Raw genomic sequence first — 27,944 nt, forward strand, 5'->3', positions numbered from 1 at the left:
ACTTATAAGATAGAAGAACAATTTAGGATTCGGACAAAAGGTAGAGCAGATGTGTGAAACAAACACAAAATCTGTTTTCTCCTTGTCGATCTTGGGGAGAGACACATAGACATACAGAAGGAAGACCATGTGAGGACACAGGGAAAAGACAACCATCTTCAGGCCAAGGAGAGAAGCCTCAGAAGAAGCCAACCCGGCTGATACCATGATCTTGGATTTCGGCCTCCAGAGCTGTGGGGAAATGCATTTCCGTATCCAGTCTGCGGTACTTTGTTATGTCGACGGGGGCAAACTAATGCAAGCAGGAAGAATCATGAGACTTGGGGAGCACAGAGGTGTAAAGAGCAAGGGGAAGAGAGAGTAGAGGCTGACTTCCAGGTTTTTGGGTTTTTTTGTTTGGTGGTATGCGGGCCTCTCACTGCTGTGGCCTCTCCCATTGTGGAGCACAGGCTCAGCGGCCATGGCTCACGGGCCCAGCCGCTCTGCGGCATGTGGGATCTTCCCGGACCGGGGCACGAACCCGTGTCCCCTGCATCGGCAGGCGGACTCTCATCCACTGCGCCACCAGGGAAGCCCTGACTTCCAAGTTTTTGGCTTGAGCAATCTGGCATGGGATGCTGCCGTTTCCAAGAGGTGTAACCCAGGAGGAGCAGTGGGGTTAGAGATGGACAAGGGTGCATTCCAGCTTGGACACGTGTGGTTTTGTGGTTCCTGCAGGACAGCAAGTGGAGCAGCGGGACATGTGGTCCCGGAGGCCTGTCAGGAACCATGGGCTGGGGGTACAGATGTCCCAGTCTGCAGAAGGGGGCAGTTGAAGCAGAGGCGTGGACACGGTCGCCCAGGGGACATGGGCCCTGTGGGAAGAGAAGGCAGAGGACAGAATCACAAAGAACCCCATCACTTATGGGACAGGTGAAGGAAAACGGCCTGGAGACAGGACAGAGCAGGAGGCTTTAGGCGTTTCTCAGAGAAGAAAGTGTCTAGAGAGGCTCTCAAATCCTGGAGAGATGAAGGTTTCAAAGCCTCTCTCTCTCTACACACACACACACACACACACACACACACACGCACACAATCTTATGTTATTCTAACATTTTGCAATATTGGTCTGTTGCTTTGCAATGATTTTTTTGTTATTTTACATGCATCGCTCTTCAGGTTTTGGAGACAGAACCAGATGATGTTTGTTTGCTTCTGCAGAGGCTTTTAGCTCTGTGTCGCTGCCTGACGGTGCTTGCCCTCGTGGCGGGTGGGCTCCTCAAGCTTTCCTCCTCACAGAAGCTGCTTGTCGGTCACTTTATCTGTCAGTGGGTTGTCTTGTTTTTTTCCTCCAGACCTTCCTTAGCCCATCCTGTAGTGATGATGGCTGGCTGGAGGAGACATACTGGGTGACCCTGCTCCGGGCTGTTTGAGGGGAGCCTGTCCTTTTTGAGGCTGGTTGAGGACTGGGCAGAAACCTTGTGCCTTTGGGGTGGGTCAGATGTATAGGATTTTTTTTTTTAACATCTTTATTGGAGTATAATTGATTTACAATGGTGTGTTAGTTTCTGCTTTATAACAAAGTGAACCAGCTATACATATACATATATCCCCATATCCCCTCCCTCTTGCGTCTCCCTCCCACCCTCCCTATCCCACCCCTCTAGGTGGTCACAAAGCACCGAGCTGATCTCCCTGTGCTATGTGGCTGCTTCCCGCTAGCTATATTTTACATTTAGTTGTGTATATATGTCCATGCCACTCTTTCACTTCATCCCAGCTTACCCTTCCCCCTCCCCGTGTCCTCAAGTCCATTCTCTACATCTGCGTCTTTATTCCTGTCCTGCCCCTAGGTTCTTCAGAACCTTTTTTTTTTTTTAAGATTCCATATATATGTGTTAGCATACAGTATTTGTTTTTCTCTTTCTGACTTACTTCACTCTGTATGACAGACTCCAGGTCTATCCACCTCACTACAAATAACTCAATTTCGTTTCTTTTTATGGTGGAGTAATATTCCATTGTATATATGTGCCACATCTTCTTTAACCATTCATCTGTCGATGGACACTTTATAGTAATTACTGAAATCACTGCTCCCACTTCCTTCAGCCTCCCCAGACCCAGAAAGGATCCAGTTAGCACAGGCACCTCATAAGCCCCAGGCGTCACCCCTTTACTTACTCTGGAGAAGGGGAAAGCATGTGGAGCCCCTCAGGTACTCTGCACCCCAGCCCAGTAAGAGAGGCCTTGAAGGATGGTAAAGGAATTTCCCCAAAGTCACGTGATTAAGAACCCAGGATTTGGACCTGGCTCTGGTTGACTCTAAAGATCTTCCAACAACCCTCCTACACTGTTTTCGGGAATGTAAATTGGTGCAGCCACTATGGAAAACAGGATGGAAATTCCTTAAAAAACTAAAAATAGAGTTGCCGTATGATCCAGCAGTCCCACACCTGGGCGTATATCCGGAGAAAACCCTAATTCGAAAAGATACATGTACCCCAATGTTCATAGCACTATTTACAATAGCCAAGACATGGAAGCCACCTAAATGTCCATCGACAGAGGAACGTAGAAAGAAGATGTTGTACGCGTATACAATGGAATACTACTCAGACATAAAGAGAATGAAATATTGCCATTTGCAGCAACACGGATGGGCCTAGAGATTGTCATACTGAGTGAAGTAAGTCAGACAGAGAAAGACAAAGAGCATATGATATCACTTATATGTGGAATCTTTTTTTAAAAATGATACAAATGACCTTATGTACAAAATAGAAACAGACTCACAGGCACAGAAAACAAATTTATGGTTACCAAAGGGAAAGGGGGGAGGGATAAATTAGGAGTTTGGGATTAACAGATACACACTACTATACATAAAATAGATAATCAACAAGGACCCACTGAATAGCACAGGGAACTACATTCAATATCTTGTAATTACCTATAATGAAAAAGAATATATATGTGTAACTTAATCACTTTGCTGTACACCAGAAATTAACAACATTGTAAATCAGCTATACTTAAATTTTTAAAAAAAGCCTAGAGAGAAAAAATATTTAAAGAAATAAAAACAAAGACAGACCTTCCCACTATTAAATTACCCTCTCCTCTTCTGTCTTCTCCCCACCACCCGGTTCTCTCTTCCTTTCCCAGCTGTGCTCCATGCTTATTCCAGCAGCTGGTGCACCAACACTGGAGTCATTCAGCTGAAGTCCTGGGGCATCTTTACCCTGAAATAAACACAGTAGCCAGCTAGTAGCTGGTGAATCATCCAGTCAGTGTATGTTTCCCATCCAGGGTGCCCCTTCGGGGGATGGAGGAGACAATACAGAGAGAGAGAGGCTTTATGCCTTAGACTTCCTGTCTTGTTGGAAATCTGAGTGCTGGATGAAATGTCAGAGACCAGTTTTTCTAACCCACTCACCCAACAGCAATAGCTTCTATGTAGTGCACGTTCTGTGTCATTTTGGAGTCTCAAACTAGTTGTGAGGTGGGCAGGGCAGGACCTCTCACCCTTTAACTGAAATGAAACCAGTGGAGATCTGCCCACCCAGCCGGGCAGTCTCAGGGGCCCGAGGTGAGCTCAGTCTTGAGTGACAGACTCAGTACTCTTGTCATCTTGGCTCACAGCCTTCTGAGGTCCCTCAGCACGAGTGTCCTCCACAAGAGATCCCACCAGGGATGACCCAGCCTCTGTCTGAGCACCAGCCACCACAGGAAGGACTCCCAGCCTCCCGACTTCCTGGCACAGACCCGCCACTTTGAGCTCTTCCAGTCCTTGCTTAGGTGGAGATGAACTCTCCCTCCCTAGCTCTCCCTTCCTCAGTCAGAATTGACGTGTGTGAATATGAGCCCTGAAGCAGGGGGGCCTGGGAAGCTTTTCTTTCCCACCCTCTCACCGGGTCAAGGCTTGGCAAGGCGGTTCCGCGTGCCTGGCCTCCCTGGCTGGGACAGGCAGCCTCTGTGCCTGCAGGGACTTCAGCAGCAGGACTTCTGAGCCATCCACAGCTGCACTGACCACTCCCGTCTGAGCCCAGTATTTAAGGCCGGCGCACCCTGGCCAGCTGTGAGTCACGGCAACGGGAAGGCAGCGGCAGCTCCACTCACCCCAGCATCTAGCGCCCTGCGGGAAGGGCCTGTTCCCCCCACCATGGCTTCCCGGGGGCAGGTCATCTTCTGGAGGTAGCACTCTCTTCTCTATGCTTACAGGTGGAGGAAACTGGGGTGAGGGCTTTGGGGGTTGCTGAGGACTGCTGGGCTGTCCCATAGGTCCCCACCTGTACCCTTATCTGATCCAGCATTGGGCTGGCGGGAATCTGGCCAGACAAGAGCCTAAGTGGACTCAGTTTAACATTACACCCCAGCCTCTCAAGACCCCCGTTCAGGGTCAGGTTGGTTTTCTGCCATGGAGGGCTGTCACATGCCAGTGTGTGTGCCAGGCTGGGATGTCAAGGCTCTTGTGGGGGCACTGAGCAGGGTGGCATAGGGCTATTTGGGAGGGTGGAAGGGAATCTATGACTGATGATGGGTGGAATGCAGGTGGACCCTCTGTAGCCCCCAGGATGAAGGAGGTGAGCATGGCTGAACCTTTGTGCAAAGAGGCCACTGGGAAGAGGGCCGATGGGCAAGCTGGGTGGGAAGCAGGGGGGCTGGAGGGCTGTTCCAGGGAAGCGGGTGGAGCCCATCTGGGTGAAGCTGGTGTCCACTCTCCACCCTAACAAGGCCATAATTTTCCTTAATATACTCATACATTTTATGAGTATATTAAGTTCATGAGGTGATCATGGCCATTGGTGATGTGGGAGAGTTCATGAGAGGATCTCCCCATCCTCTGCGGACCCAGTGGATTATTTTCTTAAATAATTACCAGAGAGCTTACTATCTTCAAATCTCACACTCAGAATGCATGCCACTTGGAGATGGGATGCTGGTGTGTATGTCCTACCAGGCCTGCCTGCATGGTACATTTAGGAGCTTTGTGGTCAGAACTGTCTTCCCCTTTTCCCTTCATGGCCATCAATGGAAGCAGCCTTCATCCATGGAACATTTTTTTTCTTTTTTTTTTTTTTAATTGAAGTATAGTTGCTGTACAATGTTACAGGTGCACAATATAGTGATCCACAAGTTTTAAAGGTTATACTCCATTTATAGTTATTATAAAATATTGGCTATATTCCCTGTGTGGTACAGTATATCCTTGTAGGTATATCCTTGTAGCTTATTTATTTTATACATAACAATTTGTGCCTCTTAATATCCTACCCCTCTGTTGCCTCTCCCCCATACCCTCTTCCCATTTATAACCACTAGTTTGTTCTCTAGGTCTGTGAGTCTGATTCTTGTTTGCTTTATTCACTAGTTTGTTGTATTTTTTAGATCCCACATGTAATTGAGATCATACAGTATTTGCCTTTCTCTGTCTGACTTATTTCACTTAGCATAATGTCATCCAAGTCTGCCCATGTTGCTGCAAATGGCAAAATTTCTTTCTTTTTTATGGCTGAGTAGTATTCCATTATATATATATATATATATATATATATATATATACACCACAGCTTCTTTACCCATTCATCTGTTGATGGACACTTAGGTTGTTTCCATATACTGGCAATTGTAAATAATGCTGCTATGAACATTGGGGTGAATGTATCTTTTAGACTTAGTGGTTTTGTTTTTTTCAGATATATACCCAGGATTGGAATTCCTGGGTCATATGGTAACTCTGTTTTTAGTTTTTTAAGAAACCTCCATACTGTTTTCCACAGTGGCTGCACCCATTTACATTCCTACTAACAGTGTACAAGGGTTCCCTTTTCCCCACACCCTCGCCAACATTTGTTATTTGTGTTCTTTTTGATGATAGCCATTCTGACAGGTGTGAGGTGGTATCTCATTATGATTTTGACTTGCATTTCCCTGATGATTAGCAATGTTGAGCATCTTTTCACATGCCTGTTGGCCATCTGTATTTCCTCTTTGGAAAAATGTTTATTCAGTTCTTCTCATTTTTTAATCAGGTTGTGGAGGGTTTTTTTGTTTTTTTGTTTTATTGAAGTATAGTTGACTCACAATGTTGTGTTTTTTGTTTTGTTTTGTTTTGAAGTCAAGTTTTTTATTAACTTTAAACAGCCAAATGTGACCTTAACTGACATGAGACTGTCTAGTTTTTATTTTATTTTTTTTACTTTTTATTTTATATTGGAGTACAGTTGATTAACAATGTTGTATTAGTTTCAGGTGTACAGCAAAGTGATTCAGTTATACACATACATACACTGTTTTTCATATTCTTTTCCATTATGCTTTATCATAGGGTACTGAATATAGTTCCCTGTGCTATACAGTAGGACCTTGTTGTTTATCCATCCTATATATAATAGTTGGCATCTGCTAACCCCAAACTCCCACTCCATCCCTCATCCACCCCCCACCCCTTGGCAACCACAAGTCTGTTCTCTATGTCTGTGAGTCTGTTTCTCTTTCATAAAAGTTCATCAGTGTCATACTTTAGATTCCACATATAAGTGATATGGCATTTGTCTTTGTCTGACTTACTTCACTTAGTATGATAATCTCTAGTTCCATCCATATTGCTGCCAGTGGCATTATCTCATTCTTTTTATGGCTGAGTAGTATTCCACTGTATATACATACCACATCTTCTTTATCCATTCCTCTGCCGATAGACATTTAGGTTGTTTCCATGTCTGGGCTATTGTAAATAATGCTGCTACAAACATAGGGGTGCACGTGTCTTTTTAAATTATAGTTTTGTCCAGGTATATGCCCAGCAGTGGGATTGCTGGATCATACGACAACTCTATTTTTAGTTTTTTGAAGAACCTCCATACTGTTTTCCATAGTGGCTGCACCAACTTACATTCCCAACAACAGTGTAGGAAGGTTCCTTTTTCTCCACACCCTCTCCATCATTTGTTATGTGTAGACTTATTAATGATTGCCATTCTGACCAGTGTGAAGTGGTACCCCATTGTAGTTTTGATTTGCATTTCTCTAGTAATTAGCAATGTTGGTCACCTGTTCGTGTGCTTGTTGGCATCTGTATGTCTTTGGAGAAATGTCTGTTTGGTTCTTCTGCCCATTTTTCAATTGGGTTGTTTGTTTTTTTGATGTTGAGTTGTATGAGCTGTTTATATATGTTGGGTACTAACCCCTTATCAGTCTTATCATTTGCAAATATTATTTTCTCCCATTCAATAGGTTGTCTTTTCATTTTGTCGATGGATTCCTTTGCTATGCAAAAGCTTTTAAGTTTAATTAGGTTCCATTTGTTTATTTTTGCTTTTATTTCCTTTGCTTTAGGAGACTGATTCAAAAAAATATTGCCTCAATTTATATCAAAGAGTGCTCTGTCTGTGTTTTCCTCTAGGATATTTATATTGTTTGGTCTTACATTTAGGTCTTTAATCCATTTTGAGTTTATTTTTGTGTATGGTGTTAGAGAATGTTCTAATCTCATTCTTTTACATGTAGTTGTCCAGTTTTCCCAGCACCACTTATTGAAGAGGCTGTCTTTTCTCCATTGTATATTCTTCCTCCTTTGTTGTAGATTAATTGACCATAACTGTGACCCGTGGAACATTTGAGTGTCTGCTAGGAGTCTGTGGGTGGAAAAGTCATGATCCCTGATCTGAAGGGGTTACATTCTAATCAACAGCATTAATGGAGCACCTACTATGTGCTGGGCACTGCACCAGGCACTAGTGCACTAGTGCGAAGGCAACTAAAACACTGACAGGATTTTAGGCTAATGGGAAGGAAAGACTCCCAAACAGACAATTCCAACCTGCTGTTCATAAGCCATGAGACAATAGGGCAGAATGCAACAGGAGCACTTCCCTAACCTGAGGCTTTGGGGAAGGTTTCTTGAACCAGGTGATGGCTGGGCTAAGTCTTGAGGATGAAGTAGCATAGTCCAGGTGAAGAAGGATGGGAAGGACCCTCTAGACAGAGGGGATAGGACAGGACAGGACAGGATGGGATAGGATAATGGAATAAAGCTCACAAAGCAGCATGGGGTGTTGGAGAGTTACAAGCTACTCCATATCATTACCCGAGCGTGAAGTTTGAGGCGGGGGGTGCTGAGATGAGGCTGGAGAGGCAGAGCCAGGCCATGCTGGGCCTTTATCAAGCCGACTCAGAGCTAGGAATTTGGTGTGGGTGATGAAGAGCCATTGAAGTCTCAAGCAAGGGAATCTTGGTGGTTTTCATCTTAGGCAGGTTATTCCAGAGGCAGCATAGAGAATGGATAGGAGGGCAGAGAAACTGCAGGGAAACAGTTACATAAGGAATGCTCAGGACCTGAAGTTGAGAATGATAGCAGGGGTCCAGAGAGGGGAAAACTATTCAAGAAATGTTTAGGACTTAAAATCGGTGATAAGGTAGATAGCTAGTGGGAAGCAGCTGCAGAGCATAGGGAGATCAGCTCGGTGCTTTGTGACCGCCTGGAGGGGTGGGATAGGGAGGGTGGGAGGGAGGGAGATGCAAGAGGGAAGAGATATGGGAACATATGTATATGTGTAACTGATTCACTTTGCTATAAAGCAGAAACTAACACACCATTGTAAAGCAATTATACTCCAATAAAGATGTAAAAAAAAATTGGTGATATTTGGTAAATGAATGGAGGGGCAGGTAGGGTGGTACAGAATAGGAATGGATGAGGCAAAGGGTGGAGCCTGGAATGAACCCCATGTTCCTGGATTAGATACAGTGAGTTGGGAAAGAGGGAGAAGAGATGAGAGTTAACTTCGGCATGTGTAGAATTTGAGGTTCTCCTGGGGCCTCTAGGCGGAGATGCTCAGTGGACAGCATCCACTGAGAGAAACTGGGAGAGGTCAGGGCTGGAGATGTCAGTTTGAGAGTCAGAAGCAGGAGGCAGGGAATAGTCAGCTGGGATGTCTTGTAAGGAGAGCACATAGCAGGAGAGGAGCAAGGGACCGGGGATGGGAAGCTGATGCACACCAGCGTTTAAGGGTGGGCAGAGGAAGGTGAGTCAAAGAAAGAACTGGGAGCAAGTGGTGGGAGAGGTAGGATAAAACCAGGATAGAAGGGTCTCATGGATGTCAACAGAGAAGTTTCATGGAGCACCCTGGACTGGTAGGGGTATCAGGCCTGGTGCTGGTCGGGAGATCCAATCCAGACAATAATATGGCCTGTGCAGCATTTAAGCAGAACTCATGTGGCTTTGCCCAGAAAGTGAGGAAGATATGATGCCAAGTAGCTCCTGAACCCAGATGAGGCCAGGAAGAGGCAAGGATCCTGAGTCTAGGTTCATGGGTGTGTTGACCATGCGCTGGCAACAGAGAATACCAGATAGCTGTAGCATCTTGTAGCTCTCCTTCCAGAAAGCAGAGACACAGCTAAAGCAGAAGTGAGACCCAGTGGCATGGATTTAACATAGTTACTCTGCTCTCCTTTCTCCCCGGCCTCCTCATCCCTTCTTTCTCTCCTTCCTTTCCTCCTCCTTTCCTTCCTTCTTTCATTTGTTCCTTCTTTCTTTTCTTTCTTCCTTCTTTCCTTCCCTTTTTCCTTCTTCTTTCCTTCCTTTCTTCTTTCTTTCCTTCCCTTTCTCCCTTCCCCCCTCCCTTCCTCCCTCCCTTCCTTCCTTCTCCCTGGATTCTTCATCTGTCTCATTCTGGCTCTTGTATCTGAAGAGAGCTCTTCAGAGCACTTAAGACTGGGGGAAATCGCCAGCCACAATGGGATTAATGAAGACATGTCAAAGGAAGGAAGCCACTGCATAGAAAAGGAGCAGAAGTCAACCAGAGGAAGGTGGATGAAACAGAGAATGAGGGAGGCTAGAACAAGGGAGGCACAGGGAACTTTGTTCCAAAATCTTGGTTTCCCATTGCCCCCAAGATTTCGAGCTGGTGGCTGGCTCATACATACCAGACTTTGATGGCCAAAGTGGTGCTTGGCAACATAACAGAAGTTTGCCTACTGAGAAAATGTCTCCAAAGGCCTGGCCTGGGGAGGATCTCAGCACAGGCCATGCTGACACTTGAAACCCCATCGAGGTATGAAAAGATGGGTCCAACTTTCAGACCCTCTGAGCCTATAAAACCTGAGACTTTGGGACCTTGAGTGCCCATCGTCATGAGCAGAACAGAGAGTTGGAAAATGAGATAAATTGCACATTGGAAGAAAGACTAAACAGGAGGTGCCTGTGTTCCTGCCCACACCAGGGGCAGGTTACCTCCTTAGCATGTTGCTCTAGCCCCATCTGCACCTGCTGCAATGTTACTCATTTCTTTCGGCATTCAGCTCGCATGCCGCTTCCACTTTGAGGTCTTGCTGGATCTTTCTAGTTGCAGTTAATTGCTCCTTTTATGTTCGTGGTCAGCCATGTTGATGAACACCTGTTCCTGTGCTCGTCTGTTTCCCTCAGTGGGGTTGGCTCGTCGAGGGCCTGGCCTTTGTCTTGTCCCTTGTCATAGGGAGGCAGCGTAGCTCCATGGCTACCCATCTTGGCTCTGGAATCACACTGCCTGGGTTCAAATCCTTGTGCCACCTTGAACTGTGTGGGCCTCAATTTACCTACCTATGAAATGGGCTGATAATAGAACTTAACTCCTAGAGTTCTTTGAATGGCATGTGATAATTATGTGCCTGGCACATCCTAAGAGTTATTGCTAGAGTCTTCATCTGCAAATCTCTCTACAATTCCAGATACATGGCTGTGAACTACGCGTTCTAGTATACTTTGGATAAATTGCTACCGGGGTCTCTTAATGCCAGGTCACTCTAACAACACTCTGGAGACTATTCAGAGTTTTTCAGCTTCTTATTTTGAAAAAAAAAAGTCCACCCCACCTTTTGTTGTCTGTGAGTCTGAGACCATTCTTCTGTCAACCTGAGGATGACTAGGGTTTAGAATATATGTATGGCTCTGCCAGTATCAAGCATTAAGGTGGGTGAGGGGAGTCTGGGAGGTCCTTGAGTGTACAAGCTCAGCAAATAAATCTTCCGATGAGGCACTGCTGTTGTCAAGAGCTGCAGCCTTCAGGGGGCCGATGGAGCTATGGGGCTATGACCAAGCGCTGGGTAATGGTTAATTAGCTAAACGACACCACACTCCTAATTATCTCCATTTCACAGATGCAAATGTTGAGGCAAGATGACCCGCTCCATGTGCCCCGGGTCAGCAGAAACCAACAAGCTCCTACCTAGACCTCTATACTGACTTTTATTAGAAAATTATCTTTCTAATCAGCTCTGCCTCATCTCCTGCCACTTAAAGCAGACCCCAGCTCAACACTGGCAAAACTCCTCAGGGACCAGACGGCCAGGGTGGAAGAGTTCTCAGCCGGCCGAGGAGGGCGCTGTCCCCAGAACAAGCCGGAGCCTGTGGCGTATCAACCCTGGGTCTGTGTTGTTTCAGGCAGCTGCTCTAGATGAGTGAGAAGTGATTGAAACTCAGTGAAAATTACATCCTTTCAAAGCTTGAAAATTCAGGAAGTCAGTACACCCCCTCATTTTATCTATGAGATAATAAAAAGAAATTGTGCAACTTGCCAAAGGGTCATGCAGTTAAAAATGGGTAGAATAATGCTCTTTCAATGATTCCATATTGCCCAGTGACCCTAGCTAAAAACCGTACTGGACCCCAGCTGACCACGATTTACCAAAACATCAAAGATCCCTAAATCTGAGAGACCAAAGCTTCATCCATATTTACCTTTGACATAAAAAGAAGTGGAAATAATGTCGGTGCTGGGGTTAGTCTCATATTCCTGCTCTCCTAGCTGGGTGGCCCCAAGTAAGTTGCTGAACCTCTCTGTGTTTTCATTTCCTCAGGAAATTGGAGTTAATAATTGTACCAGCCTCTCATTTGTTGTGAAGACTAAATGAGTTAATCCATGTAAAGAGCTCAGAGCAGCACCTTGCACGTAGTTACCAATGTATGTGTTAGATACTTATTCAGTCATGCCCTCCCGTTGTTTTTACAAAATAACAAAGTGACTCAAAGGGAAGGTGAGGAATAACCAGTCCAAAAGTAGCAGCTGGGCTTAAGGGACCTCTGTGTCTGAATTCTTCTGGGATTTCAGTGGAGATACCTTCTTCTCTAGTCCTTGTTCTACGAGATTCAGGAAAGTGCTCGCTGCCTGGAGTGGTAACACTCGCTCCTTGGTCTGGGCCTCCGAGAAATGCAGATTTGCACTCCCCCCTCCAGACCTACCGAATCCCAAACTAGGGGCAGGGCCCAGCAATCTGTGTTTTTTGGTTTTTTTGCTTTTTTTTTTTTACATCTTTATTGGAGTATAATTGCTTTACAATGGTGTGTTAGTTTCTGCTTTATAACAAAGTGAATCAGTTATACATATACATATGCCCCCATATCTCTTCCCTCTTGCGTCTCCCTCCCTCCCACCCTCCCTATCCCACCCCTCCAGGCAGTCACAAAGCACCGAGCTGATATCCCTGTGATATGCGGCTGCTTCCTACTAGCTATCTACCTTACGTTTGGTAGTGAAATTGAGCTATTTGTAGTGAGGTGGATAGACCTAGAGTCTGTCATACAGAGTGAAGTAAGTCAGAAAGAGAAAGACAAATACCGCATGCTAACACATATATATGGAATTTAAGCAATCTGTGTTTTAACAAGCCCTTCAGGTGATGCTGTTTTAGCCTTCTCTCTGGGCTCTGTGATTCCTCAGGGAGAGCACGAGGATTGACTCCTGATAGTGATAAATTTCACCCGTGATCATTTATCATTCCGCATTTCTCCTTAAGAAGTGTTCTAAAGAGGGGCAGATGGGCCTTGACGAAAACCAAGGAAAAAAACATGAAGCTTCCCACAATCCCAAACCCTCTGCCCGGGATGTTTCAGATTTACTATCACATCTCTTCCAAATGTATTCCTACCGCTCCAGCATAGCAGTAATGAGAGAAAGGGAAGACAGTTTCCCCTCTTTCTTTCCCTGCAGATTTAGAATGAAAACTTTCATAGAATAAAAAGCATGAAAGATTTGAGAAACAGAGCATCCTTGAAAAATTTCATAGAATAAAAAGCATGAAAGATTTGAGAAACAGAGCATCCTTGAAGTGTCAGGGTATTGAATTGTCTCTTTCTGCTCCCTGTCTTGGCTTTTCACTGCGTTCTCCTCCCTCCTCACCCCAAAAAGGCCATTTCACACCTCTCCTCTCTCCAGGCCTCCTGCAAGCCTCTTATCTCTCTGTATCCTTCACTGAGAAAATAGGAGCCCGGCAGATTCTGGCTCCCTCAACTTTTCTCTTCCACGGCCCCCTGCCACACTCATCTGCACCCTTCTTCTCTGCGTCCATCCTGGTACCAGAGGACGAGCCCAGCTCCGAGAGAAGGGCAACCCCTCTGTGCCCTGGATCCGTCTCCTCTGCCCTCCTCCAGTATCCCTGTCAGCATGCCACCTGAATGTCAGTGTTTTCTAGTTTAAAAGAAAAGCCCTCTCTCAGCTCCACAACCTCTCCTGCCCCCCCTCTTTTTCCCTTCTTAGCAAACTTGTTGAAAGCTGCCCAGAGTTAGTGAACTATGACTTGCTGGTGTTGTAGAGGGAGCTTGAAGGGTGGCTCAAGCTCGGGGCAGACTGGACCTGGCAGTGGGTTGCAACCCAGGCTCCGCCACTTTCCAGCCGTGTGGCCTTGGGCAAGTTATTTATCGTCTCTGGGCCTGGCTTCCTCATCTGTAAAATGGGCATGATATTAGAATCTGCACCGTAAGATTGTGAGAAATATGTGAATGAATGCATGTAAAGCGTTTAGCAGACACTTACTGTAAACTGCAAATTCTATTATTATTCTCTCCTTAAGTTACTCCAGTGGGGTTTTGTCCTCACTGCACCAAGGTATCTATCACTACTGTCAATGTTTCTAGCAACCTCCATGTTGCCAAATCTAATGTCAGCTTCTCTGATCTGATCTTACTTGTCTTCACAACAGCATTCAACACAAAATGTCCCACGACTGCCTCCTTGAAACACTTTCTTCCATGGTCTCCAAGACGCTACACTCTCCTGAATCCCGCCCTCACCCCTACCCCATGACACTGGTCCCATCTCCTGGGGTTGTCCTCTGCCACTCTACACCTGGTCAGGTGGTAGCCGCCCTCCTCAACTGCCCCATGCAGCTCAAAACCACCAGGGTCCACCTCCAGGGAAACTGCCTCTGGTATGAGGAAGTAGCCTTTCACTCATTTCGCATATTCAATGATTGACTGTACCCTTTGCTAAAAGGCCTCAGGGTCCAGGAACAGAATATACCAGTATGGGGACAACTGCCCCTTAAAAGTGGCTGGTGGAGGAGATATGGGGATATATGTATACATATAGCTGATTCACTTTGTTATACAGCAGAAACTAACAAACCCTTGTAAAGCAATTATACTCTAATAAAGATGTTAAAAAAAAAAGTGGCTGGTGTAAGCTTCAGGGTCAGGATAAGTCTTACGAGGCGAGGGAGGGCCAGTTGCGTACTAGCAAGGGCTGTGTGAGAGGGAGCTTCTTCCAGACCCCAGAGGAGCCCTGGCAGAAGCCTTGAAGCCTGAGGTTAAGTTTCCAGACAGGTCCAGGTGGGAAGCCTGCTGATGCAGGGGACACGGGTTTGAGCCCTGGTCCGGGAAGATCCCACATGCCGCGGAGCAACTAAGCCCGTGCGCCACAACTACTGAGCCCACGTGCCACAACTACTGAAGCCTGTGCGCCTAGAGCCTGTGCTCCACAGCAAGAGAAGCCACCACAATGAGAAGCCTGCACACCGCAACAAAGAGTAGACCCTGCTCGCCGCAATTAGAGAAAGCCCACGCACAGCAACAAAGACCCAACACAGCCAAAAATAAATAAAATTTAAAAAAATAAATTAATTTTTTAAAAATTAAATATTTTAAAGCACTTTTATGGTTAAAAAAAATCCTTACACCTTAATATAGCAGCAGTTGTAACTCTATACAGTAATGTGCATTTCTGCACTTTTACTGGGTTGGAAAATGCCATATTGGGCCACCCTTCCTGGAAACACAAGGCCTGGCGGGATTCCCCCATCTGCCTGCTGCCCATTCTGCTCAATCTATTATCCTGTTACATGTGAGCCTCTTGGGGTCCAAGCAACGTGCCCCGGTCAAGCACCTAACAGTCTCTGTATTTAAGTATTTACTTAACACAGTGGTTCCCAAAGTGAGTTCTGAGGACACTGATATGGCAACATTTTTCCCAGAAGAGTTCTGTGGTCAAGCAAGATTGGAAGTGCTGAATACTATTAGGTTGGACTACATGAAATTGCCAATGTTCAATTGTGTTTGACCTCCGAAAGAGGGATTTCAAATGGTTCAACCTAGTACATACTCCGCTGGGACATTCACTATGCATATTAGCGTATTAAGAGCTTTTGAAAAGTCCTATAGCTAAAGAAATCTATTTGATTGTGATTGACTCAGTGTAATCCTTTTAAAAATAATACTTATTAATATACATCAGGACACACTTTGGAAAACTCGGGCCTGGAGTAATTACAAAAGAACAGAAGTCATGGATAGAAAAACGAACATGAATGTAGGAGCCCAGGGCAGCATGAAGGCTGAGCAAAGGCTCAGGAGGGAGGGGGCAGGTGGATATTTTCCTTGCCGGAGTGCCTGCCTGCCCAGCTTTGATATCCAAAGTCATCATATTTTTCAGCCCTTCCCCTGCTGCAGTGATTCTTCCTGACCGACCTCTGCTTTTTTTCTCCCTCATAAACATGTAGGGAGGATTCATGAACTGACAGCAATGGCTCACCCCATATTCCTCAAATGACAGATACTAAATAAACATGGGTATTATTTTGACTGCTCTCTCATTATAATTATTAGTTCATCTTTTCAGGATGTTATTATCCCAGTTCATAAGTGTTCATCTAATTTGCTTACAACTAGGAGGTGAGTTAAGCTAATCTGGGGGCAGACAAGAGGCTCACCCTGGCTGGGGTGCCCCGGGGAGCACCTCCCACGGGCTGTATAAAGAACGTGGGCACATGGCCAGCTTTGAATATGTTGTTCTCCAGGGACCAGAGCCAGATGTCTAAGACAGAGACTGGAATCGTCGGACAGGGTAGGTTGAAGTAGCAGACAGTGAGACAGAGGCTTGGCCAGGACTAAATCCTCCGTGCTTCTACTCCCTACCCACCCCCACCCCCCACTGTCCCACTGTCTGGAATTCTTCCCACCAGAGAGTCTTTAACAGGGTTGTCCGTCATTCACATGCAACCTGGTGGACATCAGCGTGACGGACTCTCAGTGGAGCCACTAGGCATTTTGACATCACCTGGCCCCTCTGGTCATCTAGCAGGTGTTAGGTGTGGGTAGGAATTATCTGATATTCCCGGGAAGTGGAAGATGAGAATCGAAAGGTAGGGTGATGCCTGCCTGTGAGAGCACAGAGTTTATTTAAAGTTGTTACTTGTAGTGTGGTGGGATTTAAATGACATTAAATGGGACCCTGACAGTTTTGTGCCCTGCAGTGGAAGGCACTGCCCAGAGTGAGCATGCTCACAGAAGAAATCCGTGGCCTCTCAGGGACATTGCTGCAAACGTATAATTACCAGGAAAGGAGAGAACAAGGTTGTTTGATTTCTCATGATGTGAGTGAAAACAAAGATTTCGACTGCAGCTCCTTTCTGCGTGTGATCCTATGCCAGTCACTTAATTTTTCTTGTTAAGTAAGGGCAATAAATGGACCTCCCAGAACCGCCTTGAGGATCAAAAGTGACAAGGTACAAGAGGAGGTCATGATAGTGACACTGATGGCAACACATAGCTCTCTTGCAATACCTGACATGTCTACATCTTTCATTGAGAAGCTGCCTTGCCCATTGGAGAAATATAACTTTTAAAAAGAGCCAAGACCCATACACCCATTAAAATAGGCAGAAATATTAAAAAGCAATGGTCCTTTATGTCCAATTGTTCATTTCCCTTCAGGTTCAGCTTCCAGAGAGTCTGTCTGTATTAGGGATGTAGCCCGACATTTTGGATCTCTTGGCCAACAATTTATGTCAGTTCTGGGGTTGGCCTTCTTATGGGATCACCTCACAGTCCCACAGCCTCATAATCATGGCCTCCAATGTTGGGTTCCTCCCGTGTGCCAGTACACTTCTGCAAGTTCTGCGTACATTATTGATTAATTAAACAAATTTTTACTGATCATCTACTTTGTACCTGGCACCATAGATCCTAGGATTACAGTCAGGTACAAGGTATAGGGCCCACCATCATTTAGAGTACAGACGAGAAGGGGAGACGGATAGATAAACACACAGTTACAATACTGTATGCTCAGTGCCACCACAGGCCAGTTGCAGAATGCTTTGGAATCAACGTCTAACCCAGTCGTGGTGGTGGTGATTTGTGGTGGGTCATTCCAGAGATTTCCTGGAGGAGGTGGTTTCTGAGTGGGAGTTAGCCAAGCAAGGAGAAGTGAGGAGAATATCCAGGCAAAGGGCAAGACCTATTGGGGGGGGGGTGGGGATGGGAAGAGGAAAGCAGAGTGGTAGCTGCAGAGATGAGCATGAGCTGGATTTAATCTCCTCAACAACTGAATAAGGTGGGTTTTATCTTCCCACTTTGCAGCTGAGCAAATCAAGGCATAGAGTGACATGAGAAAGTGAATGGGGATGTTTGGGAGAATGATTAGAAGATGGCAAAACCAGCAGATGAAATCAAATCCTTTTTCTTAATTGGGGTATAATTGTTTTACAATGTTGTGTCAGTTTCTACTGTACAGCGAAGTGAATCAGCTCTCTCTCTCTATATATATATCTCCTCTCTTTTTTGGATTTCCTTCCCATTTAGGTCACCACTCAAATCATTTTTGAGAATGATTTTCAAATGGCAGGAAGAGATGGTGAGGTCAGGATCCACTGCTTAATGGTCAGACTCTGCTGGGCCCATGGTGCCCCTTACTGATACTTTTCTCCCAGGGATCGTCAATCTCACTGCTTATCCATTATCACAACTGTTTAGTACGATGTAAGCAAAGGGAATAAAAAATAGAGTCTAGATCTATCTGCCTCCAAAGTCTATGCCCTTTTCTAGTCTAGAAAAAAGTTATTTTATTTTTGATACTATGATTAGGCGTGTGGAGCAGCTGGGGAAGTCAGGTGGCTAGGCTGGTGCAAGGTGAATCTTACCAGGCAACTTCCGCTTACGGCCAAGGTCTTGGTAGCTGCACTTTATCAAGAGCCCAGGAGCCCAGCTTCCCAGGAGTCCCAGTGACAAAACCCCAAATGCCAGGTTCCACTGCCTTTCTTTGAAAACCTTTAGAAGTAAAACTCTGAAGTGTTAGCAGAGAGGACTATTGGTATGAGAAAGAAGTGTTTTGATATTACAAAGCTATCAAGATCTTGGTTCTTTTGGAACGCTAGAAGAATTTTTTTCCCCTTAAAGAGATCCCCCAAAACTTCTGTGCTTAAACTGTAGGAGAAGACTAAAACCTTGAAAGCTTTTGAACATGACCAAAACTTCGAAAAAAAGATAAATCTGGTTGTTTTCTCATATTCTAGGTTGACATTTCTCATAGGCAAAATACTATGAAATGCTTGACTTTTGTAGATCCAGCAAATAAGTAATTATACTTTCACTAATAATGACCCCAACCTATTCCATTTATTCTAGTAAGTGTGTTATCTGAATGTAAGTGTTAATTTTCTGAGGCAGAAAGTGTGGGACCTACAAGAGAATCCGTTTAATACGTGTAGAGGATCCTGCTAGCTTCCCAGTTTTCTACCCTTAAGGCAAAATTGTAAAGAAGCAAGGCACAGGATGGTGGCTTTCATCAGCATCCCCAAAAGGTGTTGAATTGTGAAGGAAGTGCTCAGTTTATCTGGGGCTCCTGGTGCTGTTAACCTGGGTCCGCCACACTGAGGCTGTTCTCCAATCATCACCTCGGGCACCTTGTGAACAGCCTATGGAGTTATGAAGAACACGTCTGCTAACTTAAAGGAAGAAAAACCAGTTATGGGTAACTTCTAGCACACACTCACTGGGTCCTGGCTCTTCCCGTGGGAGTTCTACAGAAAGTACAAACCATTGACCTAGGAAATCGTTGTAAGTTAACAACTTTGTGGGAGCATCTAACTGAAAGATGCCTGTCCACCCACCTTCTCAAAGAGAGTTAGGTCAAACCTAGAAAAACTAGAGCAATGCTTTCTTTTTAAAAATATGTTCTCCTTATTTGTTTTACAAAAGTAATGTGGGGTTAGTGGGGAGAATTTGGAAAATACAGAAAAGCACAAAAGAAAAAATGTCTAAATCTATATCATCCTGAACCTGGAGATAACCACCTTCAATGTATCCTTCCAGTCTTTTTTCTCTGTATTTAGATATAATAAACGGTAGCATACGGTACATATTATTTTAGAAACTACTTTCTACTTACCAATTTTGTGAACATTTCTCATATAAGTAAACATTCTCTTATGATGTGATTCTTTACACCTGCGTAGTATTGCCTCTCATGATGAACCTTAATTTACTCACTCAGTTCCCGATTCTTGGACATGTAGGTGCTTCCAGTTATTTGCTCACAACTGTTGTCTTAATTTCAATCAATGCTATAGTTAACATCCTTGGAAATACATCCTGTTGGTTCTTTCGAATGAACTCCTAGAAGTAGAATCACTGGATCAAGGCTCACTATGCACATTGAAACCTGCTGATACATGTGGCCAAATGGTCCTCCTATCGCCACCCTAAAGTTTGCTCCAACTCACACCCCTACCAGCCAGCTAGAATCCCCAAAATAATAATTCCTACATAAGCCTTTCTCCAGGACCAGAACTAACCCTGCCAACATTTTGAAAAAGAAAATGGCAAATTTTGTATCCAATGTTCCCACTTTTCCCCATTATTGAGATTTTCTTTCTTATGTCTTAGCCTCTCTTTCTTAATTTACCATCCAACCCTGCTCTCAGTAAAGAAACTAAGACATTCATTTACACCCAGGTATCAATGACTAATGAGATAAAATATTACACTATACATCTTAATCACAAACAAAACCAAAGAAATACATTTCTTATAAGGTTTCACTTCATTATCAAGCTAAAGATGAGTTATTGTGAGGTGGAGAAAGCCCCAGAGGTAGTAAAACAGAGGCCAGGTGTTTGGGGGTTTTGTTCTTGTTTGTTTTGGTGTATTGAAGTATAGTTGATTTACAATGTGTTAGTTTCTAGTATACAGCAAAGTGATTCAGTCATATACGTATTTCAGATTCATTTCCATTATAGTTTATTACTGTATTCTTACTCCTAAAGCTGTTCTTTGGCAAGTCTCCCTTTTATGGAGAGGAAAATGAAGTTCACAGCCTCTTCTTTCTCTGCCCAACTCCTCAGGAAAATCTTGGTGTTTTCTGCTAAGTCTCCTCACCCTCCCACTCATAAGTATGAATTCAATGGAGTAAACCAGGTAGAGAGCACTTCCCTGGTGGCACAGTAGTTAAGAATCTGCCTGTCAATGCAGGGGACACGGGTTTGAGCCCTGGTTGGGGAAGATCCCACATGCCGCGGAGCAACTAAGCCCGTGTGCCACAACTACTGAGCCTGCGCTCTAGGGCCCGTGAGCCACAACTACTGAAGCCCGCGCGCCTAGAGCCTGTGCTCCACAACAAGAGAAGCCACTGCAGTTAAAAGTCCACGCACCGTAACGAAGAGTAGCCCCCACTCGCTGCAACTAGAGAAAGCCCGTGCGCAGCAACAAAGGCCCAATGCAGCCAAAAATAAATAAATTAATTAATTAAAAAAAAAACATGCTGAGAAGTCTGAAAAGGGTATAAGAGAAAGGGAAGAGGATAATGCTGAGAATAGATTTGAGGCCAGGAGGGAGAAGAGACAGGGAGTGAATTTCAGAGGGAGTTTGGGGAAATTTTTGAGAAGGGAATTTTCTGTTCTAATAAGAACAGAAGTTGGGAAGGAGGATTTTTTTTTTTTTTTTTTAGTTTTTCTGTGCATTATCCATGTAATACCTTCGGATGCTTTCCTAGATGTCCATCGGTTTCAGTCAAACTTTTCTATTGGATTGATATTTCTTTGACTGTAACATTGTCAAAAACCAAACCATGAGACGTTTGGGCTTTGTATAGGTTACGATAGGAGCGTGTCTCTGGAGCTTGACAATATTTATGTATAATAATTAAGAGCTTATTTCTAAATGTATATTTAGTAGCTAATTTTAAGTGTTTCCTTAAAATCTTCGCTGAAGGGTAATTTAAGTAGACATAACCCTGAAATAAAAATGTGGGCTGCCATTCATTTGGGCTGCCTCATGGACGTATTTTGATTCATAGAAGAGTATGTGCTAAAAGCAGTTAGCTCAGTTTGGCATTTATCAAATGCCCAGGATGAGTCAGGCACTATGTCTGACACTTAGGGAAATATATGTGACTTGATATATTGATCCAATATGACGAGTAGGTTATTATCAAAGCACAGTTTAATTTTTATTTCCCTCTGACCTTTTAAAGTGCATTCAGTAGGGAAATACATGCTGAAACTTCTGAAGCCTCTGATGAAAACTTGTCCTCTCCATCAGCTGCCTGATGTCTCCTCAGCACCTGGTTCCCCAAAGGTCCACTTCACACATGACTCTCAATGCTCAGGTCCCCTCTCCCAGGTATTCCTATTGGTGGGAACTCATCACGGCTCTAGGATATCTGGCCTGTTGGACAAACTCACCTATTCCTTGCCTTGTAAAAGAGTACTGACCTCCAAATGCATATTCTCCCATTCTCTCTCTCTCTCTCTCTCTCTCTCATTGACCTGTTCTAGACCACATTAAATTTCACAAGTATGACTTTGGCTGTACTCCATGGTGTACCCACCACACCCCAACTTTGTGCTTTGTATTTGTGTGTCGAGGAGGGAGAGGAGTATGTCCTCATAGCAGAGAAAAAAATTTTTTTCTCCTAAGAAATAGCATCACAAATCTCTCTCTACTTTGATTCCTTTTTATAGCCCTTCATCTGATTGAGGTGGCTAAGAATCATGGGACTGCTTGTCAAAGATTCCCTTTTTAAACTCTACAGAGTGACGTGGTGTCTCACTTCTGTGTGCAGCATCTATTGTATCTCAAATCTCCGCTGAAACTTTAAATTTAACATCCTATTATTACACAAAAACATAAAGGTACAGTTCCTGTTCTTGAGAAATTGAGAGGAGATTAAAGAAGACACAAATGTATAAACAGATCATTTCAATACAATGTGACAAGCTGTCGGACAGAGAAATGTGCAGGGGACCGTGAGGGCAAGGAGACAGCTTCTGATACACATCGCCACTATTTTCCCTCAAACATTACCTGGAGGAAGGCCACACACAAAAGAATAAGGAGTCTGTGTAGCTTGCAAGTGAGCGGAAAGAATGTGGTGTCTTCTTGGGAACTTCATGCTTCAGAACAAATGCTATTGATTTATCCCCAGTTACTCAGTGCCTGGAGGAATGATTAAATTATGGGTTTGGGATAATACTGTATAATTGGTTAAAGTGGATAGAAAAAGGACCCTTTTTTAAGGGTTTGAAAGGAAGCCCAGAAATCTTGGCAGACAAATGTGAAAATAGTCATGCTCTCTGAATCTTACTTACAATACTGTAGAAACAGGGCTAGTTCTGGGGCCTGGGCCACTCACATGTGTCTCACTCCTGTGCTCTTGGTTCCGCACATCAGTGACCATACAGAGGACATCTGGACAAGCATTTCCCCAGACATTAGAAGTGGAGAGGGGGCGTGAGGGACCCATCCACTATACCTACCTTTTCTCTCTCTTCATTCTCTCTCCTACCAATTCTTTCTTTTCCTTTGGAATGAATAGTTCATTGCACTTTCCCAGCCCCCAGTCGCAACATAAAATATAGCATTATAAAATTGCTTGGAAAATAGCAGAAAAATCTATCAATGAGCTGCTCCTCTAATGCTGTTAAGGCAGGGAAGAAGGGAGCTGTATTCTGTTCGGTCCTCAAATGGAGTTTATGCCACTGAGCCCCAGAACCCTAGAGATGTCCCATCTGGCTGTCCAAACAGATACAAACCACTTTACACACTGAGAGGATCAAACCAAGGCTGTGTGTCTCAGGATCAGCAGGACTGTTGTAATTTCCGTTGTTTTGCCTAGTGTCCCTCCGAGCCATTGAATTATCCCAGAAATTCAAATAATTATGAATCCAAACTATGTCTTTCAGACCTCTCTCACCTGGAAGTAACACACACAACCATTGTCAAACCACAGTTCCCATTTTTGGAAAGATTGCTCCCATAACCTGACACCATTTCAGAGCAAGAAGCAGCATTTCGTCCAAGAAATGCCCCTTTCGATTGACATGCACACACTGCTATATTTAAAATAGATAACCAACAAGGGCCTACTGTATGGCACAGGGAACTCTGCTCAATACTCTGTAATAACGTAAATGGGAAAAGAATTTGAAAAAGAATAGATTCATATATATATATATACACATACATATATATATACATACATATATATAAACTGAATCATTTGCTGTACACCTGAAACTAACCCAACATTGTTAATCAACTATACTCCAATATAAAATAAAAAAATTTTTTAAATGCCCCTTTGGCACTGACCAGGGTACTCCCAACCCAGCTAGGTTCTGACTCTCAGGGCAGCCCTCTGGGAGAATGTGGTTGCTTTTTCTGGGTAGGAGGAAATTTGCCCGAATGGAAAAAGGCCAGTATTCCAGGTCATTCCTGCGTCTCTTCTTCAGGCCTCTGCCTGTGCTGCCATGTCCCCGGCTCCTTCCTGGAATTCTCAGCTCCATGGCCACCGGAACTGTTGTATTTGACTGAAATGTGAAAAATTGTTTCTGTCCTTGTTTTGAGTAAGATATGCCTAGAAAGGGGGAGGAAACTAAGAAACATTGTAAATATGACACGAACAAAGCTAGTTTCTTATCCTAACTTCTGAAATCTAAGTATGACACGAACAAAGCTAGTTTCTTATCCTAACTTCTGAAATCTAAGTATGACACGAACAAAGCTAGTTTCTTATCCTAACTTCTGAAATCTAAGTCAACATGTAAAATGACTGGATAATGTGGCAACTTTGAGGGCACCAGCATTGGTTTCTTTTCTCATCTCTGTCTGGGTTAGCAAGAGGCAAAGCTAATTAGTTTCTAGACCAAAGGAAAACTGGGGAGGCATTCCTCCCAGGCCTAGCAGGACCCTCAGTCCCTAACAGAATCTGCCCCAAGTGTCTCTGGTCTTCCTTCCCTAAGACCACCCTCCACCCCTCTGGTCTTGAAATACATACTTTGTACCACCGTCACCCTGGTTCTTGACGTGGGCCTTAATCTCTCGAGAGCAGGAAAGGAAACTAACGTTTCTAGTGCATTTGCTACATGACAGGCACTATCCTATAGACATTATATACATCATGGAGAAAGGCACCAATCGAAAAAGGTAGTTCCCTCCCTAGCCCTCAAATATTTCTTACCTCGAGCTCAGAAATAATGCCCTAAGCATTAAAAAAATTTGTTAGAGGTGCCCACCTATGCCCTCACCAACCAGCATGTAATTCAAAGTGGAAAGGACACTAAACTATAAAACCAGAAAATGCATACACAAGTTAAAAAACACTTCCATCTAGTTTTCCTGATTGTAAATTTCTAGATGAGTTCGTTGAAACTTAACTCTGATCTCTGGCCCCCATGTGTGAGTGGGTTGGTCAGCAGTGGGAGAGATGCCATAGGACAAGCTTATCAGCCCTGTGAATAGCCCGCTGCTGCCTGGGCTTCTAGTTACCCTATGCTGACCCAGTACAGCTTTCTTTGGTTCATCTCCTGAAGTTCTTGATAGCTTTGATCCCTGGAAAGCTATCAAGCTTTGTCTGTGACTCGTTTCTCCAAGTTGCTCAATATGCTTGAAACAAATTCTCTGGATGACCATTAATGCTGATTTTACCCCTATGGTGAAGGTATAAATCTTACTTTTATGTGTTTATAGCATAATCTAGTAGTCTCTCTATTGGGCACGAAGCCTTAATCATGGGTACCACATGCTCTCCATATCGTATCAGTATCCATAATACCTAATGGGTACTAAACATATACTTCATATCTCAAATTTCCTTTTCTCTTCGTACTTTGAAAATATAATTCCATCATTTTTCTGGCTTCTTTTGTTACTTTGGAATATAAGCTATTTGTCTAATTTTCATTCCTTTTTAGGTAATCTGTCTTTTCACTCTTACTGCCTATAAGACCTTTTGGGTCTTTGTTCTTTTACAGTTTCACTATGAAATGTCTGGTAGCTTTCTTTTTATTTACACTACTTGAGATGCATTGAGCTTCCTGAATCTGAAGATTGGGATCTTTCATGAATACTTAAAAAAATACTTTTTCTCTTCAGGTATTGCCTCTCTCTCATTCTCTATTCTCTCTTTCTGGACCTCTGGTATGATATATATTAAAATTTTATTTTTCATTTGTCTTATCCTCTCTTTTACATATATTTTTAAAATTTTTATTGAGGTATAATTGACATACAATATTATATTAGTTTCAGGTATACAACATAAAGATCTGATATTTGTATGTATTGAGAAATTATTTCCACAAGTCTAATTAACATCCATCACAATACATAGTTATAGAATTATTGTTCTTGTGGTGAAAACTTTTTTTTTCATTAAAGTATAGTTGATTTACCATGTTGTGTTAGTTCCTGGTGTACCCTGTGCTATATGGTAAATCCTTGTTGCTTATGTATTTTATGTACAGTACTTTCTATCTATTAATCCCAAACTCCTAATTTATCTCTCCCCCCTCCATTTCCCCTTTGGTAACCGTAAGTTTGTTTCCTATGTCTGTGACTCTATTTCTGTTTTGTATATAGTTCATTTGTATTACTTTTTAGATTCCAGATATAAGTGATATCATATAATATTTGTCTGATTTACTTCACTAAGTATAATATTCTCTAGGTCCATCGATTTTGCTGCAAATGGCACTATTTCATTCTTTTTTATGGCTGAATAATATTCTATTGTATACCACATCATTTTAAGCTGACCATCTGTTGATGAGCACTTATGTTGTGTTGTTTCCATATCTTGGTAATTGTAAATAGTGCTGCTATGAACACTGGGATGTATGTATCTTTTTCAATTAGAGTTTTCATCTTTTCTGGATATATACCCAGGAGTGGGATTGCTGGCTCCTACGGTAGCTCTATTTTTAGTTTTTTAAGGAATCTCCATACTGTTTTCCATAGTGGCTCCACCAATTTACATTCCCACCAACAGTGTAGGAGGGTTCCCTTTTCTCCACACCCTCTCTAGCATTTATTACCTGTAGACTTCTTGATGATAGCCATTTTGACCAGTCTGAGGTGATACCTCATTGTGGTTTTGATTTACATTTCTGTAATAATTAGCAATGTTGAGCATCTTTTCATGTGCCTGTTAGCCATCTGTATGCTTTCTTTGGAGAAATGTCTATTTAGGTCTTCTGCCCATTTTATGATTGGGTTGTTTCTTTTTTCAATATTGAGTTGTATGGGCTGTTTGTATATTTTGGATATTAACCCCTTGTTGGTTGCATCATTTGCAAATATTTTCTCCTAGGTTGTCTTCATTTAGTTTACAGTTTCCTTTGCTGTGTAAAAGCTCTTGATTAGGGCACACTTGTTAATTTTTGCTTTTATTTCTTTTGTCTTGGGAGACTGATCTAAGAAAATATTTCTACGATTTATGTCTGAAAATGTCTTGCCTACATTGTCTTCTAGGAGTTTTATGGTGTCGTATCTTATATTTAGGTCTTTAAGCCATTTTGTGCTTATTTTTGTAGATGGTGTGAGGAAGTGTTCTAATTTCATTGATTTATATGTAGCTGTCCAGGTTTCCCTATACCACTTGGTGAAGAGACTGTCTTTTCTCCATTGTATATTCTTGCCTCTTGTGTCATAGTTTAATTATCCATAGGTGTGTGGGTTTATTTCTGGGCTCTCTATTCTGTTCCATTGATCTATATGCCATTTTTTGTGGTAATACCACATTGTTTCAATTACTGTAGCTTTGTAGTATTGTCTGAAGTCTGGGACGGTTATGCCTCCAGCTTTGTTCTTTTTCCTCAGGATTGCTTTGGCAATTCTGGATCTTTTACGGTTCCATATAAATTTTAGGATTATTTGTTCTAGGTCTGTGAAAAATCTCATGGGTATTTTGGTAGGGATTGCATTAAGTCTGTAGATTGCTTTGGATATTATAGCCATTTTAACAACATTAATTCTTCCAATACAACAGCGTGGGATACCTTTCCATTTCTTTGACTCATCTTCAATTTCCTTTATGAATGTTTTATAGTTTTCAGCATACAAGTCTTTCACCTCCTTGGTTAAGTTTATTCCTAGGGTTTTTTTTGGATATCATTTTAAACAGGATTGTTTTTAACTTTCTCTTTATGATATTTCATTATTAGTGTAAAAAATGCAACAGATTTCTGTATATTAATCTTCTATCCTGCTACTTTGCTGAATTCGTTTATTAGTTCTAATAGTTTTTGTGTGGATACTTTAGGGTTCTCTATATAGAGTATCATGGCATCTGCAAATAGTGACAGGTTTACCTCTTCCCTTCCAATTTGGATGACATTTATTTCTTTTCTTGTCTGATTGCTGTGCCTAGGACTTCCAGTACTATGTTGAATAGAAGTGGTGAGAGTGGGCACCCTTGTCTTATTCCAGATTTTAGCAGGAAAGTTGTCAGTTTTCACTGTTGAGTATTGTGTTGGCTGTGGGTTTGTAGTAAATGGCTTTTTTTTTTAAATTGGGGTATAGTTGTTTTACAATGTTGTGATAGTTTCTACTGTACAGTGAAGTGGAGTTCCCTGTGCTATACAGCAGTTTCTCATTAGTTACCTATTTTATAGGTATTAGTTAGTGTATATATGTCAACCCCAATCTCCCAATTCAT

General features: G+C 43.2%; 1 protein-coding gene and 1 long non-coding RNA gene across 3 annotated transcripts in view; one reads left to right on the top strand and one right to left on the bottom strand.

Moving 5' to 3' along the window:
* Positions 1–2,778: 2,778 nt before the first annotated feature.
* Positions 2,779–4,020, bottom strand: LOC125964615 (uncharacterized). Of its 2 annotated transcripts, none has more exons than XR_007477806.1 (3): positions 3,894–4,020; positions 3,077–3,253; positions 2,779–2,932 (listed from the first exon to the last, which is right to left on the bottom strand). It is a non-coding gene; the product is annotated as an uncharacterized LOC125964615 (long non-coding RNA). The 2 variants fall into 2 exon arrangements; XR_007477807.1 differs by having other exon boundaries at positions 3,077–3,224; positions 3,894–4,001.
* VTCN1 (V-set domain containing T cell activation inhibitor 1) overlaps positions 2,921–27,944 on the top strand; it is a 69,408-nt gene continuing 44,384 nt past the window's right edge. Inside the window, 1 exon segment of the mRNA XM_033436530.2 lies at positions 2,921–4,176. Coding sequence (XP_033292421.1) covers positions 4,145–4,176 — 32 coding nt within the window. The 5' untranslated portion in view covers positions 2,921–4,144.

This window comes from Orcinus orca, chromosome 1 (assembly GCF_937001465.1).
Source record: "Orcinus orca chromosome 1, mOrcOrc1.1, whole genome shotgun sequence".
Classification (NCBI taxonomy): domain Eukaryota; kingdom Metazoa; phylum Chordata; class Mammalia; order Artiodactyla; family Delphinidae; genus Orcinus; species Orcinus orca.